The 18,412-nt window shown below is 42.9% G+C and overlaps 1 protein-coding gene across 2 annotated transcripts in view; it reads right to left on the bottom strand.

Annotated features, from left to right (window-relative positions):
• Positions 1–18,412, bottom strand: part of KIF26B (kinesin family member 26B) — a 426,203-nt gene that overhangs the window by 62,077 nt on the left and 345,714 nt on the right. For both annotated transcript variants that reach the window (XM_075126974.1, XM_075126975.1), the window contains one exon: positions 10,201–10,360. In XM_075126974.1, coding sequence (XP_074983075.1) covers positions 10,201–10,360 — 160 coding nt within the window. The remainder of the gene's footprint in view (positions 1–10,200; positions 10,361–18,412) is intronic.

Genomic DNA, 18,412 nt, shown 5'->3' with positions numbered 1-18,412 from the left:
GAACAGAGGTGCCCAGAACTGAACCCAATATTTTAGAGAGTATGTAGTTATGCTATGTAGAGAGGAATTCTTCTCTCTTTTGTCTGCAATGGGATGCCTCTGAATTGTCTGCCCAAAATCACATTCTTTGTTTTTTTGGTGGTGGGAGGGAATGGAAATTAATTTCAGTAACGATATCTGATCCTTTTTCATTTGAATGCAAACATTTAAAAGGTATTGGTCCTAAAAAACAAATTGAACTAAGCCTCATAAAAACGACTGCACATTTTAGATAGTTTGCTACCACTAATGGCATCTATCTTTTCCATGAACATGACTTTTTAAAATTTGTTCAATTATACATGAAATGAATTATTACCTCATTTGCATAAGAGAAAAATCTATTAATGCTTAATTGAGCCTGAACCAGTTGTGAAACAGGTGAGAATGTATGGGTGGATACCCTGATTGAAGTGCTATTAATGTTCCAGATAGCATTTTAATGAATTAAGCGCAAATTCATTTGTATGCAAAATCACTGTTACTGCCTAATTGAGCCTCAATCAAGTTATATTTGAGCAATAATTGCACATTGTTGGCTCACTTGTGCAATGGTGGCTATGTGCACGTTGGCCCTGGACCAACCTAGAATCCTTCCCTGATACAGCTGCATACTTCTGCTGGGAAGGAGTATTTAAATGTAATTATTAATTCACATTAAGTATGACTGTAAACCATGAACACTTAGCTTCTAATTTTCCTTAGTAGTCTATCATTATTTGCATATTACAGCATCTACATAAATTAATTGATTGAGTAGTTCTATACAGAATAGAAAGAGCTAGATTGTGGGTCTGATTCTTCTCCCATATGTGCTTTGGGTGTAAACTCGGAGTTATAATATTAATGCCAATTGAGTTATGCAATAAAATTGGTGGACTAGGGAATCAGGCCCAGTGAATATGGCAGCTTATATATGCTGTGTTGGCTTTATGATGTCTGGCATCACCAATGTGAACCCCAAACCAGATAAAGTCATGCAGCCCAACTGCTGTGACTTGTAATATCACTACTGAGACTCTGAGCCAGATCCTCAATGGGTGTAAACTGGCATTGAAGTGAGTGGAGCTAAGCCAATTTATACCAACTGAGATCTGATGAAGCAGGCTGATCTTGTGGAGACGTAGTTCAGACCTGGGGCGATCAAATTATCTAAATGATACAAACTGCCCTAGAGCAAGTACCCATTGCTCACCAACACTAAAATGTTGGTGGCTGGTGAAGTCAGTATTTTGTTGTTCTCCTGCTCTTGATCTATAGTTCGATTTCCTCTAATGAAGTGTGCAGGTAAGAGTTTTCCTGCATTCCGAAACTGCATATCCCCAAATCTACTACACGATGATCCTTGGCTTAAAGAAGAAAATCTGCCAGAAATTCGAGCTGGTAAAATCTTCAACCATATCTGTCATCAGTGAAAAACCCCTAAAAGTGTCTTTAATAGCCAAGCTACTCATTATCCCCACCCTGACAGTTTTGTGGTTCTCACCACTCCGTTACAATTGCTTTTGCTCTTCTTCCATTTTGCAAAACGTAAGGTCAGTGTCAGTGAGTCTCACCTCAGTGAGTAGGCACCTAGGAGCAGATCCTCAGGTGATGTAAAATGGCAAAGTTCTATTGACTTCAGTTTAGACCAGCTGAGGCTTTGGACCTTAAAGTCTACCTGCCAACATCATGCAAAAGCCTTTTGTTCTGAGTGACTAAGAGTGGAAATTATTCATTAGGGATTGGACAATATCAAGTTTTCCAGCTTTTTTCTAACTTTTTCTAAAATAGTTGTCTCATATTAATCAAGATCTTTATTGATGGATCTCCCCAAGCTGGATGTGTCAGTGATGGTTCTCCAGCCTTATTCCTCTTCCTGAAAGGACTCATTCCCCTTTCTCCTTCTCTTCTTAATTCCACCCTGTGCATTGCTGCATCCTCAAGGCCCTATGTCCCAGTTTCTTTAAGAGATCTCTCTTTCACCTTGTCTCCCTTCAGGAATATTTCTTTTTTCCCAGTCCCCTGGTTCTTTGCCAACTCTCATGCCTATATGTCCTCATCTCTCTCTCTCTCTTTTCTATTCCTGTTTTATCTGTACTCTGATTTCCATGAATAAATTTTGAACTAGTAAATTAATTCACCTATTTCTAATGCACTAACAGTTATTTAAATTCATCGAATCACATCAGACTAGGGTGCTAATCCAAAACCCACTGAAGTCAATGTGAGTTTTTCCAATTATTTCAATGATCTGTGGAACATGCCCTTATCAAGGGGAAGATAAAGGAGGTGATATAGACACATTCCAATCTTCACATCAGTGTAAATCAAGACTAATTGAAGTAAGTAGTTACACTAGTGTAAAGCCACTATAAATACTATTGAATTGCACCCATACACTCAAGCAATAACTCACACGCCAGAGAGAGCCTGATTCTGCCCCTACTAAAATGAATGGCGGTTTTGTCATTAACTTCAGTGGCAGCAGGACGGGCCCAGAATGCAGTACTAAGAGGTACTAAGAGTTTTACTAAGCTAAGATTCGGCGGAACATCATAGCTAAAGACAGAGTTTGTATGTGCCAATTCTAGTTAACGAGAATCTTAATGGTGACAGGAGCTCCATCAAGCAGCAATCTCTGCCATTAAAATATTATTCTACTTAATTGGAATGATCTGCTGTTTATTAGCTGTTATTGTCAACTTTTCTCTCAACAGCTGCTCCATACACTCTGTGGAAAACCTCCTTTCCTGATGGCATTGAGGGAGCCTGTCACTGTACCTGATTATTGACAGATTAAGGAGGGATACAGGCAAATAGCACTGTTTTGCATACAACTGGAGATTTGGAGGTGGCTCTTCCAAAGATTTCCAGTGTTGGACAAAACATATTTTGTCTGATTATACACCAACACCATTTTTTCAGCAGTGTAACTTCATTGACTTCAATGGTGTAACTCCTGATTTACCCCGATGTAAGGGAGAAGATGATCAGGTCCATTAAGGCCAACAATAGTGTCTGAGTTTGCCTTATGTAACAGCCTGACTCTTCTGTCACTCATGCTGGCTTTAAACCAGTGTAACTATATTGACTTCAGTTGAATTACTCCTGATTTACACCTACATGAGAAGCCGAGTGTATGTTCTCCACCTTTGCATTCTAGAGGATAGTCCATGAGGAGCATTGCAAGAGGCATAATTATAATTTGAAGACTGAAGGAGAACTCAGGGTAACCTCCAGCGTGAAGAGTCATATCCACACTAGCTCACTAGCACTAAAAATAGCATGTAATTGCAGCAGTGTGCATGGCTAGCCATTCTAAGTGTGTACCTTTTCAAGATGCTAAGTACACACTCAGGGGAGCTAGCTTTTCCTGCCGCCACAACTACAACTTATTTTTAGTACACTAACTTGCTGAGAGCTAAAGAGGGTATGACTTCTGGAGCTGGAATTTACACATCCAGCTCAAGGTGTAGACATATCCTTAGTGAGGCCTCTGTGCTACTGGTCAGATTATTCTGAGTAGTGTTTTGCATTGTTTAGTTTATGGTTCACGGTTTTCTAGCTGTCCCCCTGTCTCTAGTGAAGAGGTTTCAGTGCTATATTTCTGTAGAGCACAGAGAGGTATAAATCGAACTCACGCAACAAATGCCATGACAATGCATGCAATACAACAGACACTTCATCCCTGATTCTCCTCCCATGCCAGCTTTTACACAGCTATATCTCCACTGGCTTCAAAAGAGCCACTCAGGATGTGCACACATGTAACTGAGAACATAAGTGGACTCTTCGTATACATTCAAATAATCATTTTTCCTTTTCTCCCATGACTAGAAAGGAACAATTTCAAATGATAAATTTAACATACCCCATATTGCTTAGGGGAAATTCTTATACCATGATAAATGAGCTCAAAACAGTTTTCCCTCTTCCCTTTCTATAGTGATAGACTGTCTTTCGCTAAACAACAGGCCAGCTTCCCTTTGATTCCAACGTAGTCACACCAGTGTAAAAATCACATAACAATGAAGAACCGGCCCAGCCTATATTTGTATACTCAGCTTTTATGCAGTGCTTTTCACCCACAGATCTCAATGCCCTTTACAAAGTGGGGTGGAGTATCAGTATCCTTATTTTATGGGAAACTGAGGAACGAATAGGGTTAAGTGACTTGCTCAAGTAACACAGTAAGAGAGAAAAGATGGTCTTATGGTTAAGGCACTAGACTGAGACTCAAGAGATCTGGGTTCCGTTCTTGGCTCTGCCGCAGACTTCCTGTGTATTCTTGGGCAAACCACTTAATCTCTTTGTACCTCAGCTTCCTGCCTATAGTAATAATACTCATCATCCTCCAGCATTTAAGAGGCACTCACATACTGCAGCGACGTGGGCAACCTACGCAGATTGATAAATATACAAGTCTGTGGCAGTGCAAGGAATTCCCAGGTTTCTTCACTCTCATCCACGTGCCTACTAGACCATGCTGCCTTACTGGATAAGCATCAGTAGCTCAACAAACAGGATGCTTCCAGGAACGCAAACAAATGTAAAGAGTGAATTTACAAGACAAGATTAAATAAAATAAAATCAGCTGAGATTTCTGAGAAAGGAATTCATATATCCCTGCACTTTTCTAAACACTGTTTTCTTGTATTATCAAAGTCATTAAAATGTGTAAAAATGATTATTTCCAACAAGGCATTACCATGAATTATCACCACTACTGTTGCCTAGCAACCAGGGTCCTTTTTGAACAGTGAGCTCTATAAACCGGTATCTGGAGTTTGTGCAAATGGGTATTCATTTGAGGGTTTAAACACATTCATCTTTGAAATCAGAGGCAGATAACACAGCACTTTTGTAAATCTGAACACTTTAAAACAGTAACAATTACTGCACGCATCTTAGCAAAACCTTCTTCCCGTAGAACACTTAAGTCCTCTAAAACATGCTCAGTGCTGGAGTTTCGTTCCTTCAGCTTGTTGGAGCGTGTGTGAATATACTTTTTATGCAACTATTTTATATTCAAGCAAAGGAAACAATCCTCTCCCACTCTTCTGAGGGAGATATGCATAATGTCAGAACCAGGGGACACTGATGAAATTGAAAGGCAACACATGTAAAACTGATAGAGGGAAATAATATCTTTCACCCAGTGCATAATTAGCTGGAACTCATTGCCACAGATATCATGGGGGCCAAGAGCTTAGTAAGATTTTTGAAAGGACTAGATATTTATATGGATAATAAGAAAACTCAGAGTTGCATTAAATTGGATAATATGGGATATATATTCATATTTCAGAGCACAAACGGATCATTAACTACATGTGATGGTCTATAATGAGGATTCTTGCACCTTCCTCTGAAGCTCCCAGGACTGACCAAGATCGGAGGCAGGATACCAGGTATCCGATCTGATTTGAGAATTCCTACATTGCTATGTTAATCTACATTAACTGATTTCAGAGGAACAGCTGTGTTAGTCTGTATTCGCAAAAAGAAAAGGAGTACTTGTGGCACCTTAGAGACTAACCAATTTATTTGAGCATGAGCTTTCGTGAGCTACAGCTCACTTCATCAGATGTATACCGTGGAAACTGCAGCAGACTTTATATACACACAGAGAATATGAAACAATACCTCCTCCCACCCCACTGTCCTGCTGGTAATAGCTTATCTAAAGTGATCAACAGGTGGGCCATTTCCAGCACAAATCCAGGTTTTCTCACCCTCCACCCCCCCACACAAATTCACTCTCCTGCTGGTGATAGCCCATCCAAAGTGACAACTCTTTACATAATCAAGTCGGGCTATTTCCTGCATAGATCCAGGTTTTCTCACATCCCCCCCACCCCCATACACACACAAACTCACTTCATCAGGTTGCGGGGCTGTCTGTAGGCAAGGACTCTCACAAGTCTTGGGAGACAGGCCAGTCCTTGCCTACAGACAGCCCCGCAACCTGAAGCAAATACTCACCAACAACCACATACCACACAACAGAACCACTAACCCAGGAACTTATCCTTGCAACAAAGCCCGTTGCCAATTGTGCCCACATATCTATTCAGGGGACACCATCACAGGGCCTAATAACATCAGCCACACTATCAGAGGCTCGTTCACCTGCACATCCACCAATGTGATATATGCCATCATGTGCCAGCAATGCCCCTCTGCCATGTACATTGGTCAAACTGGACAGTCTCTACGTAAAAGAATAAATGGACACAAATCAGATGTCAAGAATTATAACATTCATAAACCAGTCGGAGAACACTTCAATCTCTCTGGTCACGCAATCACAGACATGAAGGTCGCTATCTTAAAACAAAAAAACTTCAAATCCAGACTCCAGCGAGAAACTGCTGAATTGGAATTCATTTGCAAATTGGATACTATTAATTTAGGCTTAAATAGAGACTGGGAGTGGCTAAGTCATTATGCAAGGTAGCCTGTTTCCTCTTGTTTTTTCCTACCCCCCCCCCCCAGATGTTCTGGTTTAACTTGGATTTAAACTTGGAGAGTGGTCAGTTTAGATGAGCTATTACCAGCAGGAGAGTGAGTTTGTGTGTGTATGGGGGTGGGGGGGATGTGAGAAAACCTGGATCTATGCAGGAAATAGCCCGACTTGATTATGTAAAGAGTTGTCACTTTGGATGGGCTATCACCAGCAGGAGAGTGAATTTGTGTGGGGGGGGGGTGGAGGGTGAGAAAACCTGGATTTGTGCTGGAAATGGCCCACCTGTTGATCACTTTAGATAAGCTATTACCAGCAGGACAGTGGGGTGGGAGGAGGTATTGTTTCATATTCTCTGTGTGTATATAAAGTCTGCTGCAGTTTCCACGGTATACATCTGATGAAGTGAGCTGTAGCTCACGAAAGCTCATGCTCAAATAAATTGGTTAGTCTCTAAGGTGCCACAAGTACTCCTTTTCTTTTTACATTAACTGAGTTTATGCTGAAGTTAATAACAGTCTGTGTTATTGCTTCCAATCTGTTTTTCTTTGGCAAGAAAATCTGCTTCCAACTCCCTGGCTTCTGAAATTCCATAGCCACATGGATATGAAGAAACATTCAAAGCATATTTAGGCACTAGGAAATATTTTTTCATGAAGACTGCAGACACAAGGACATGTTTGTTCCTCGCATAAACATACACACTCCACTGAAGTCAATTTAGCTGAGTTTGCTTACCCCAGCTATACATTTGGACCATTGTTTTTCATACTTCATCTTGCAGACATGGGGCTTGATATAGCATTGAATGGAAGTTGAGGGTTCTCAGCACTTTACAGTGTGGAGAATGGACTTGCTTCACTGAGAAAAATGAACATCATTTGTCATTATCTGATCTAAGTTGTGTGGTAAGATATGGGATAAGCCTGTTCTGAGATTTTACAGTATATTGGGGTTCCCAAGAAACCATATGGAGTATATTGATAGATTAACATATAAATACCAATGGCTGTTTAATAACACAAATACTAATAGGATGCTTTGTCTGTGTGCTGTTTTATGGACATTTGCTGAGTTCACATACAGCATCACTCTGTCACATAAGAAAACGCGTGTTAATATTAGAGTACCATTTGCAAGACATAAGTTCACACATCGTTAGGCTCACAGCTTACCCTCAACAATGAAATAAAGTGTCACCCTGAAGAAAGGTAAAACCTCTAAGTTAAACAGGCTAGACTGGAGCACGCAGAGCCAGAGGCAGCACCAGGAAAGGGGTATTGTTAAGACACACCATTTGAAGGGGAAAGGGAGGGGAGTGAATGTACAGGTTATAACACCCTTTAGAACAGTGCAATCCACTCCCTATGATGCACCATGGACATGCCTCCCCGCCTCACCTTTCCACTCTGGGGCAATCGCACTCTTGCTAGGGCATGGAATCAGCAGCGTCTGCACTCTCCCAAGCATAGGAACTCCAATTTCCCTCACTGTTCCATGGGGTGTGCAAGGGGGGGAAGCTCCTTCCTCTCTCCCACTGCCCCTGGCAGAGCTACAGGCAATCTGGCCCCAAATATGTTAGCGTGTATTCTAATATGAAATTTAAAAGGCTCCTTGGAAAGTATTTTAAGAGGGCTGTGTCTCATTGACAGCCGGCAAACCATTTATGCTTTTCTTTTATCAACAGATTCTGTAGGAAATGCAGAACAAGAAGGAGCTTTAGCTGCTTTTCACTAGATAAACACAAACATGAGCAAGTGTGCTGGCACCTCTGAGTCTATGTAAACCCTAAAGTAGTACAGTATAACAGCTGGGAATCACTGCAATGAGAGACTGCCAGAGTAGCAAGTAGAAGGCACTTTTGCTGTTGCCTTTCTCCTAGCACACATTGCCAAGAAAGACAGCTGTTCTATTTGGTAACTATTTTACGTATCTATAGTCCTAGCCTAGGGAGCATGACTAACAAACACCCTCTACCAGTCCTTCAGCCTGCCTTCCTTTCAACCCACAAACATCGACAAGAAAAGTGATCTATTTTTCAAACATACATTAAGCTGCACCGTCAAGTATGACATACAGGACATTTTCACATCAGAGCTAGGCAAATGCTCCACAAGATGTTCCAGGAATATTCATTGATATTTTTATACGAGTTCATTTGGCCCTTTTGAGTGTGAGTTCTGGTAACATGACTATTTGTGAAAAGCAGATTTTAAGTTCACACAGCCAAGTAGTGATGGGAAACAAATGTTATATTAGCTTTTCAAACCAATTTCACAACCTGATTACTAGAGTTATGATCATCCAAGCCAGGAAGAGAAACAAGCCATTTGACCTATGTGACCAATCACAGTTAAGCTTGAATTCTGAAAGTCCAATACCAAGACAAAAAATAAATAAAACTTGAGAATAACTTCAAATCACGAATACATTTGCAAAAAGGATTATCTGTTTGTGGACTCTGGACCGTAAGAAAGGTGAAATTCAGGGAATGAATTATTTCTTATGAATAGCTCACACAACTTTCCCTGATACATCCTCCCACCCCGACCCTCTTCAATGTTTCCTTCATGAATGGCAACATTCATCCAGACTCCACAGTATAGGATGTTGACTAGACGATTACTCTTTGCTCATGACACTAAGACCTGAAAGCTCTAGATGCTGCTACCTATGGTTTATGCTCTCTACTAAGAAAGCCATATGATTCACAAAGTCAGAATCATTTAGGATATGGATAAGGAGTCTGTGTGACTGCAGACTAATGAATCCAAACTTGCTTTCAGACTCGCAGACATGACAAATGGCCAGAGATAATGATGAAGAGAAATGAGGACAAAACATATCCTCTATGTACACATTTTCTCTGATTTCCCAGAAACTAGCTGAAACAGCACAGTTTAGTTGTCTGGCATGACCAAACAGAATGCATCTTTTTTGCAAGCTGATAAGGTGACACTCAGATTCGCACAAGACTAGGAAAAAGTCAAGAAACTTTTGAAATGCAGTAACTAAACCTTGTAACAATGCTGCATTTTCCTGAGAGGCTAAAATCCACTTTGGAAATAGAAAATCATATGAGTTCCAGCTTGCAGCATCCTCCAAATTGTTCCATAAAGGGAGCAAAGTGTGTACCTGTGGAGCAAACAGGGAGTTTTTGCATTCTAATGTCTCAGATGCCTTGAGATGGCCACAAATCTTCGAGCACCTCTGGACACCAGGACCACTGCACCAATTTTCAGTCCCCTGGGTCTCCATGTCAACATGGCTCTGTCCCTACTGGCTGTTATCTTTGAAACCACCACCACCACCACCCTTCTTTAGGGGAGGGAGGATTCACTCAGTGGGATCTGCTTCAGGAAAAATATAATGTCGACACAGTCAGAATTGTCTTATATGTAGGGAACCCAAACTTGTGCAAGCACCATGTGCAAAGGAGATGGAGAAACTCTGCCCTGATAATTGAAAGCACAAGGTTCAGAACTGAAATCTCTCTGCTCCATCTAGCTGGCAGATATCATACAGCCACTGAGCCCTATACACATTTTGCCATTTACTTCAAAGGGTGCTCAATCTGGCCCATAGTTTTCTATCATTCATTTCTCCATCCTTCCTGAGCACTGCTATTCAACCCCACCACAAAAACAAACAGCTAACACCACAGAAAGGCACTCATCACCATCCACTATGCCTAACATAAGACTATCACTTACTTGTATGGGATGTGTTTGCTGCCGTTGACGAGGGCAAGGATGACATTGCCGAGTGCTGACAGCGAAAGACAGAGTCCGGAGCCTCCCTCTCGGTTTTTGCTGAGCACTTTCACACAGCTACCCAGGTCAATGAGATGTAAGCGGCTGCGACCTCCGGACACTGCCATAAATGAAGATCGGAGAAAAGGAGAGCAGTTAGCATCGTGCCTCTGATGAGTTACTCTAAATGCAGCTCCTGGAAAGAAAGTTTCCCCCGAAAGCAAAAGCCATTGCTCATCATGACCTATTAAGGGGAAACAGTTCAGAAACCGCATCTCAGTAATGTGAGCAGTAACAAACGGTAGGAGTCCTGTTAACTCATTTCCACCACTCACAGCTGTAGATTGCTGTTCATTGCTGACCTGTTTAAAAACTGCCGGCATTAGCAGCAATCACAAATCCTGCAGGCTTCACTCTGTAGGAGTCACTGTTGTGCCATTTTTTTTTTTAGTGATTCCACGAATCCAGCAGTTCTCAAACTTCATTGCACCGTGACCCTTGTCTGACAACAAAAATTACTACACAACCCCAGAAGAGGTGACTGAAGCCTAAGCCCGCTCAAGCCCCCAGCCCCGGGAGGGAGGGGGGGAAGCTGCCCCAGGGCTTCTGCCCTGGGCAGGCAGAGGGAGGGGGCATGTAACCTTAGCCCCCTGCCAGGGCTGAAGCCCTTGGGCTTTGGTTTCAGCACTAGGTGGTTGGGCTCTGGTTTCAGCCCTGGGCCCCAGCCTTGGCGACCCCATTAAAATTTGGTTGCGACCCACTTTGGGGTCTTGACCCACAGTTTGAGAACCCCTGCACTAGTCCATACCCGAGTTGTCCTCTGTGCTATTGGCCCTTCAATCTCCTTTGTCAGAAATAGAGATCTGGCCACTGATCTACAGCTTGAGAGGCCGGTTGGTGGACAAAGGTTCTGATGCAGTTTCAATCTTTCCCTTACTTCACCATCCCCTCTTGAGTTCCTGATGTCCAAAATCAATAGAAATCCACCGAACTTTGTAGAATATTCAGCTTTACTTGAAAAATGTTCAGCTTTCCAATGGTTCTGAAGGTATATTTATGAGGAGTACTCAGAGACGACTTAAAGACATACCTGAGTTACAAGCTATCACTCCACATGGCTCTACTAGTACACCTTAGACATCAGAAGGGCATTATTCAAAATATTTTTCATAACTAATTTTTCATAATTGTAAAATGAATACTACTATCCAAATCACCCTGGAAATTAGAGAATTAAATTTGTTTTTCCTTTATATTTTTCCATCCATTATGAGCACAGACTTGTTGCTACTATAGGAATGGTGGCACTGTTTATGGGCTTTAAAGGAAAAAAGAGCATTGCAACACTTATTCCAAGAAAACAAAGCACATACTAATCGCTTGTCTACACTACAAAATTAAGTTGACTTTATCTAATTCGACCTCGAGCCTCCGAATTAATTAAGCCAATTGTGCATGGCCACACCATGCTCATTGTCTCAATGCAGTGCCTACATTGATGCACAAAGCAGTGCATCGTGGGTAGCTATCCCGAAGTGCACCTTGCCGCAGTGTGTTTTGAGAAGTTTGTGGAATGCCTCGTGGGGCCAAAACACTGTGGCATGGGAGAATGTGAACATTGTGTCAGCATCCCATGATGCACTGTGCTCAACAGCAAACAACCCAGTGGTTTTCGCACCTTAAAACCACTATGTGTACACCATGACCCCAGAAGCATGGAACCTGCTCAGTTGTGCACTCTTGCTGTGAGCATCTCAAACACCTCGTGCCTTCTCCTGCAGTATTTCCAGAGCCGAAGTAGGGTCCACTGAGCGGAACATAGCGATGTCCTGCAAGCAGCCCTGCTGCAAGCCATTGAAAAAAACAATTCACAGTTGCTGCTGGCAGTTACAGAGCAGCTGCACTCTGTTGAGCGCCGTTTCTGGTCCTGTGAAACAAGCACTGACTGGTGGGACTGCATTGTTTTCCAGGTATGGGATGTCGAGGAGAGGCTGCAGAACTTTCGAATGCAGAAGGCCACCTTCCAGGAACTTTGTGCAGAGCTTTTCCCTGCCCTGCAGTTCAGCAACACAAAAATGAGAGCTGCTCTGACAGTGGAGAAGTGAGTGCTATTTGTAATCTTGCAACGCCAGACAGTTACCGGTCAGTGAGGAATCAATCTGGAGTAGGTAAATCAATCGTGGGAGCTGCTGTGCTCCAAGTGTGCAGGGCCATTAATCGACTTCTTCTATGAAGGGTAGTGAGCCTGGGAAATGTGTAGGACATAGTGGATTGTTTTGCCATGATGGGGTTCCCTAATTGCGGTGGGGTAATAGATGACACCCATCCTGGCACCAGAGCACCTTGCCAGAGAGTACATAAACTGAAACAGATACTTTTCAATGCTGTTCCAAACGCTGGTGGATCACAGGGGGCGTTTCACCGACATCGATGTAGGATGGTCGGGAAAGGTTCATGATGCGCGCATCTTTAGGAACTCGGGTCTGTTCAAGAAGCTGCAATCCAGGACTTTCTTTCCAGACCACAAAATGAACATTGACGATGTTGAAGTGCTCATAGTTATCCTGGGGGACCCAGCCTACCCCTTGCTCCCCTGGTTCATGAAGCCATACATTGGCCGTCTGGACAGCAGTAAGGAACAGTTCAACTATAGGCTCAGCAAGTGCAGAATGGTGGTTGAATGTGCTTTTGGTCATTTGAAAGGGCACTGGAGAAGTTTACTAACAAGGTTGGACCTTAGTGAAGAGAACATCCCCATGGTTATAGCTGCCTACTGTGTACTGCATAATATTTGTGAAAAAAGGGGGAACATTTTCCGCAAGGGTGGGCAGTTGAGACAGATCACATGGCAGTCATTTTTGAGCAGCCAGACACCAGGGCAATAAGAAGAGCACAACAAGGGGCTGTGTATCTGCGAGGCTTTGAAAAGCCATTTCAATAATGAGCCATAAGTAATGGGAGCTGCTCATGTGCATTGTGCTTTTCCAAATCTTTACCTGCCTTGTATCGCTGTCCCTGTAAAGCCAACCCCCGACCCAAGCCCACTGCTTCTATTCAATAAAGAACATTTATTTCTCAAATCCATTTACTTTATTTAACAAACGTAAGTAGAGGGAGAACAAAAAAAAAGGTAACCTTGGGGAAAAGGGGTTGTAAAGTTGGAAGGGGAGAAACATAGACTCATAGACATTAAGGTCAGAAGGGACCATTATGATCATCTAATCTGACCTCCTGCACAATGCAGGCCACAGAATCTTACCCACCCAATCCTACAATAAACCTCTCACCTATGTCTGAGCTATTGAAGTTCTCAAATCACGGTTTAAAGACTTCAAGGTGCAGAGAATCCTCCAGCAAGTGATCCGTGCCCCATGCTGTAGAGGAAGGTGAAAACCGCCCAGGGCCTCTTCCAATCTGCCCTGGAGGAAAATTCCTTCCCGACCCCAAATATGGTGATCAGCTGAACCCTGAGCATGTGGGCAACATTTCAGCTGTGTAACATAATACCGTACTCCAGACCATCAAAGACCTGGGAATGGACGCCTTCTGGTCCTTGTACCCTCCCCCTGAGTTATGTGAAAGGGAAAATGGACTTTTCGCCCATGCCTCAGGGAACGCTTTGGGGAGGGTGATTCTGCACCAGGTGATGCTGGCTGGCTGTCCACCAGGGTCTGCAGAGGGACTCTCCCCTCCTGCTTCTGTTCCTGCAGTTCAACCAGATGCCTCAACATGTCTGCTTGGTCCCTCATAATCAAAAGCACCTCCTGCGCCGCACGCTCTCGCTCACAAGGAGCTTTCCCGCTCTCCATGTCCATGTCTAAATTCTCAGACAGTGAAATCCTCCACGCTCTCAGCTCTGTGTCAGGTACCCCGGAGGCATTCATTATCTCGGTGAACATGTCCTCCCACGTTCTCTTTCTCCTTCTTCTAATAGCGAAAGTCTGCTTTCAGGTGTTGATGTCACACTGAAGGACACATTTCCAGTTGTTAGTCATGGGAAAAAATAAAGGAGCCATTGTACATGAATAAAATGTTTCCATAACAAGGCCATTTTCATTAAAACAAAAAAAACACACCTTATTACACTAGGTGCAAGCCATAACATAATCAGAATCTGTAACCATTCACTGTGCCATTTTACTGCTCCAGACATGGTGAATAGCCCACCCCGTCCCCCCCCGTCCCCCACCCCCGGGTCATGGGTGACAGCACTTTGAATGAAGTTTATGGCAGGCTCATGTCAGAACCAGAGGTAGCTAGTCAAACAATCGCCCCTCCCCATAGCACAATGGGAAGCTATTTACAAACTGGGCGGGGGGAAGGGGAACGTTTTCACTCCCAAATTGCGGAATCTCTCAGGTGGGGCCCCAGTCCCCTATCAGCCACTTTAAGCTACTTGCTGAGCACAGTAAAGGCACATTAGCAGCCGTGTGGTTTAGCGATCCGGAATGTGTGTGTGTGTGGGAGGGGGTCTACATGCCCTTTTTTTCTTGTAAGAGCACTTTTAATGAGAAATTCCCCTGTTTCCCCTAGGCGACCCTATGTGATATCAGTCTCCTGAGGGTAACAGAGGCGGAAAGGCAGGAGATGCTGCAAGCGTCTGGGTATCAACCCGGTCCTTATGCTGTGTACCACAATGATGCCAGCAGAATTAATTCAGGAGTTGCGTGGGAAAGTGTCCTACCATGGTGGAAGAAATAAGACTGCCTTGTCCAGAAACCTTCAGCAAAGGATTGCAGAGTACCTCCATGAAAGTTTCCTAGAAATATCCATGGAGGATTCCTGGGCTATCCCAGTCCATATAAACAGTCTTTTCTGGGGGCCACCCTCTGTGTAGCTGGAGCAGCCTCTTGTAAGCAGAAAACCACAGCACCTCGCTTTTTCTTCACAGTAAACATGCAATAAAACTGAATGTGTGCGCCCGCTAAAGTTTAACTGGACTTTGATTGTAACTGTAGACTCACGATAGGTGCCTTCCCTGGCATCATGGTCAGCCACCGTGATGTCCTGCGATCCACAGGGCTCCAGGGTTAAAAATATTTCCTGGCTCTCGGGGAGAATGGATCCACTGCTCGCCTGTCTCCCATTCTCCTCCTCCTCCTCCTCATCCACCGTATCATCCTCTTTGTTGTCCCTAGACTCACACACCTGGGAGGTGTCCCTGTTGCTTGTGGGAGTGCTGGTAGGGTCACCCCCGAGAATCGCATGCAGCTTTTTGTAGAACCAGCATGTGTGGGGTTCAGCACCAGAGCGATTGTTCACCTCCCTTGCCTCCTGGTACGCTTGGCGAAGTTCTTTTATTTTCACACTGCACTGCTGTGTCCCCCTCGTGTAGCCCTTCTCCCCCATTCCACGAATGATCTTTGCATAGATGTCAGCGTTTTCTGGATCGGAGCTCTGTCTGCACAGACTCTTCTCTCCACACAGCGAGGAGATCCACCACCTCCTGTGCAGACCAGGCTGGAGCACGTTTGGGGCGTGTAGTCTCCGTGATCAGCGGTGCTCAAGCTGGCACGCTCCCAATGCTGATCAAACAGGAAATGGGAAGTCAAAAATTCCCGTGGCTTGAGCAGGGGAGGGGCTGTTTCCTGTGTACCTGACTGCAGTGCAGCGGAGTTGAGAACGATCTCCAGAGTGGTCACAGATGAGCATTGTGGGACACCACCTGGAGGCCAATTACGTTGAATCACACAACACTGCGTCTGAACTACCTCGCAGTCGACCCTAAAATTGAATTAAGCGCTATGCCTCTCGCAGAGGTGGATTACAGAAGTCGACATTAGAGGCGACTTAGGTCGGCGTAAAGGACCCGGTAGTGTAGACACATACGTTAACAGGTCGACTTAAGGCGGTTTCCTTTGACCTAACTTTTTAGTGTAGACCAGGCCTAAGAAACAAATTTCAAGGACTTTGGGAGTACAGATGGAAGGAAGGAAGGAGAGGTCAAATTTTGGCTCTACTAGTGTTAACAGTACTCCTTTAAACTGATATTCTACCCTGTAAAGTAAATCTGTAAAAGCAGCATTGTACAGTTTCAGCATTTATTGTGCCATGCTGATTTCCTATATGCTCAATTTACAAGTTGGAAGATGCATTTTCAACCTGTCAGCCCTGCAAACTCGACTTGAAGTTAAGTTCTTTACAACACAGGCATCACCGCCAGTGATATAAAGGTTCTGCAGCCAAATTATGTCCATATTTGTACTTGTGCAATCCCACGGTCTTCAATTTAAACTCTCAACTGTTCCTATATAAGCACATTAATCTCCAATACAGCATACAAGTGTAACTGAGGATATGAGTGCTCTTGTAGAACTTTGTACCAGTGATGATGCACAAGGAGAAAGGAACCTAGCTTGACTTTCCCAGGTTGAATATGAAGGACTTGTAGTTCTAAAAGTAACATATTTTCGGTAGCAAAATGAGCAGAATTGATATGGAGTAATCAAGACACAAGCAGGGAACCATTGGCAGTTTTACAGAATCACTTTTCAGGATACAGCAGCATTTTAAAGTAACCACAATTTAAAGTACCATTAAAAGAACTGTTTACAGTTTTCTGTAGATTATTTTCATAAATATTGTCCCTGTTATATTTCAGTGGTTCAAGGTGAGGAGCTGTATTTTGGACTAATTAGTGAACTGTTATACTGTAAAGCCTGTAGCAAACGCTGAAATAACAACCCTGCCATTTCAGATACCATTTGATAAATGGACCTGCAGCAGGCTTCGTGAATGAATGCAGTATATAGGGAAGGTTGAAGAACTGTGGTGACTGTGTGGGGTTACTATAGAGATGGGCAACATTTTTCATATGAATATTTTATTCAATGACAAATGTCATTTCAGGTCTACTGAAATTATTCATGAATTCAGATCAAATTCAATAAATAGTTTAGGCCAAAAAATGAAAACAAATTTTAAAAAAATCAAAACATTTTGTTTCGACATCTTTAAAACAAAAATGCTTTGACTTTTTGTTTCAAAACAGCATTTTGTTTTGAAATTTAGCTACATTTATTTTAAAACAAACAAACAAAAAGGGTAAAAACACGAAAAAAAAGAGACCAACCTCCCCACAATTCCTTTTGGGTTGAACAGACTGAATCGAAGACTGAATTGTTAGCTGTCGTTTGTCAATCAAGACCTAATCATTATTGCGCTCACTTGTTATTTTGATTCAATGAAAGGCATGGGGGTTGATTAAAAAGGAATGGCTGGCTCACTGGATTTATGGAAGACATGGGGGAAAAAGCTATTGGTGAGAGTGTTATATCTTTGTGATGGGATCCTTTTAGAAAGAACAAAGTTATCAGTGTGGCAGCATCAGGAAGAAGTCTGTGGTTAAAAATGAAAGGAAAAATGGCCCCCGATGGAAAAATGGACAGTTACCATTTTGATGAGAAAAGGAGAGGATTTGAAGTGCATGTGGAAAGCAATATTTTTATGCCAATGGCACTGAGCATATTTGCAAGATCAGCTGTTGTAAATGGTTGATAAACGGACATTTTCTCTCCTGAAAGTTTTATTTCCATTAAATACTGGCTGATATGAACTATGAGGACTTGACTGAAGTGCTTATGAATCACTTTATACCCCAAGCAAACATCCTAGTTGCAAGATGTACAATTCACTTCAGAAAACAGAGAAGGAGAAAATGTATCTGATTTTTGGCTTGTCCTAAATTGTTCTTCACAGCCTGTCATTCTGGGAGCCATCTATCAGGAGAGATAGTTATGTACGTAGAACCAGAATTCCAGAACTAAGAACTGTGTCACAGAAAAAAACTTAACCTTAAACTCAAATGTAGTATGTACTGCTGCTTTGAGTCCACCAAGAGAAATTATTTTCACCTAAAAACGTGGAACAGCATTTCAGCTATGTAAATGGAGAGTGGACTCCTACGAAATCTCTGTGTAACCCCCTTTGGAATGTGCTAGTTCCAAGAACACTGAACTGAGCCCCTTTGGGTCCTACCCTCTGGACTACAGCAACAATGGCTCCAGAACCTCTAGACACCATTTCCCAGTCTGTACAGGAATGGGGGCAGGGACACGGAAGAATAGATGGGAAATTCCTACAAAAGCCAACGGGGAGCTTCAGATAGAGTGATTTATATAAACAGTTTGCTAAGCCAAGGACTGCACAATCCATAAGAAAGATCATTTTGGTT

Source organism: Caretta caretta, chromosome 3 (assembly GCF_965140235.1).
Source record: "Caretta caretta isolate rCarCar2 chromosome 3, rCarCar1.hap1, whole genome shotgun sequence".
In the NCBI taxonomy this organism is placed as follows: Eukaryota; Metazoa; Chordata; order Testudines; family Cheloniidae; genus Caretta; species Caretta caretta.
The sequence above is the reverse complement of the archived record's forward strand: the minus strand, read 5'-3'. Positions and strand labels throughout refer to the sequence as shown.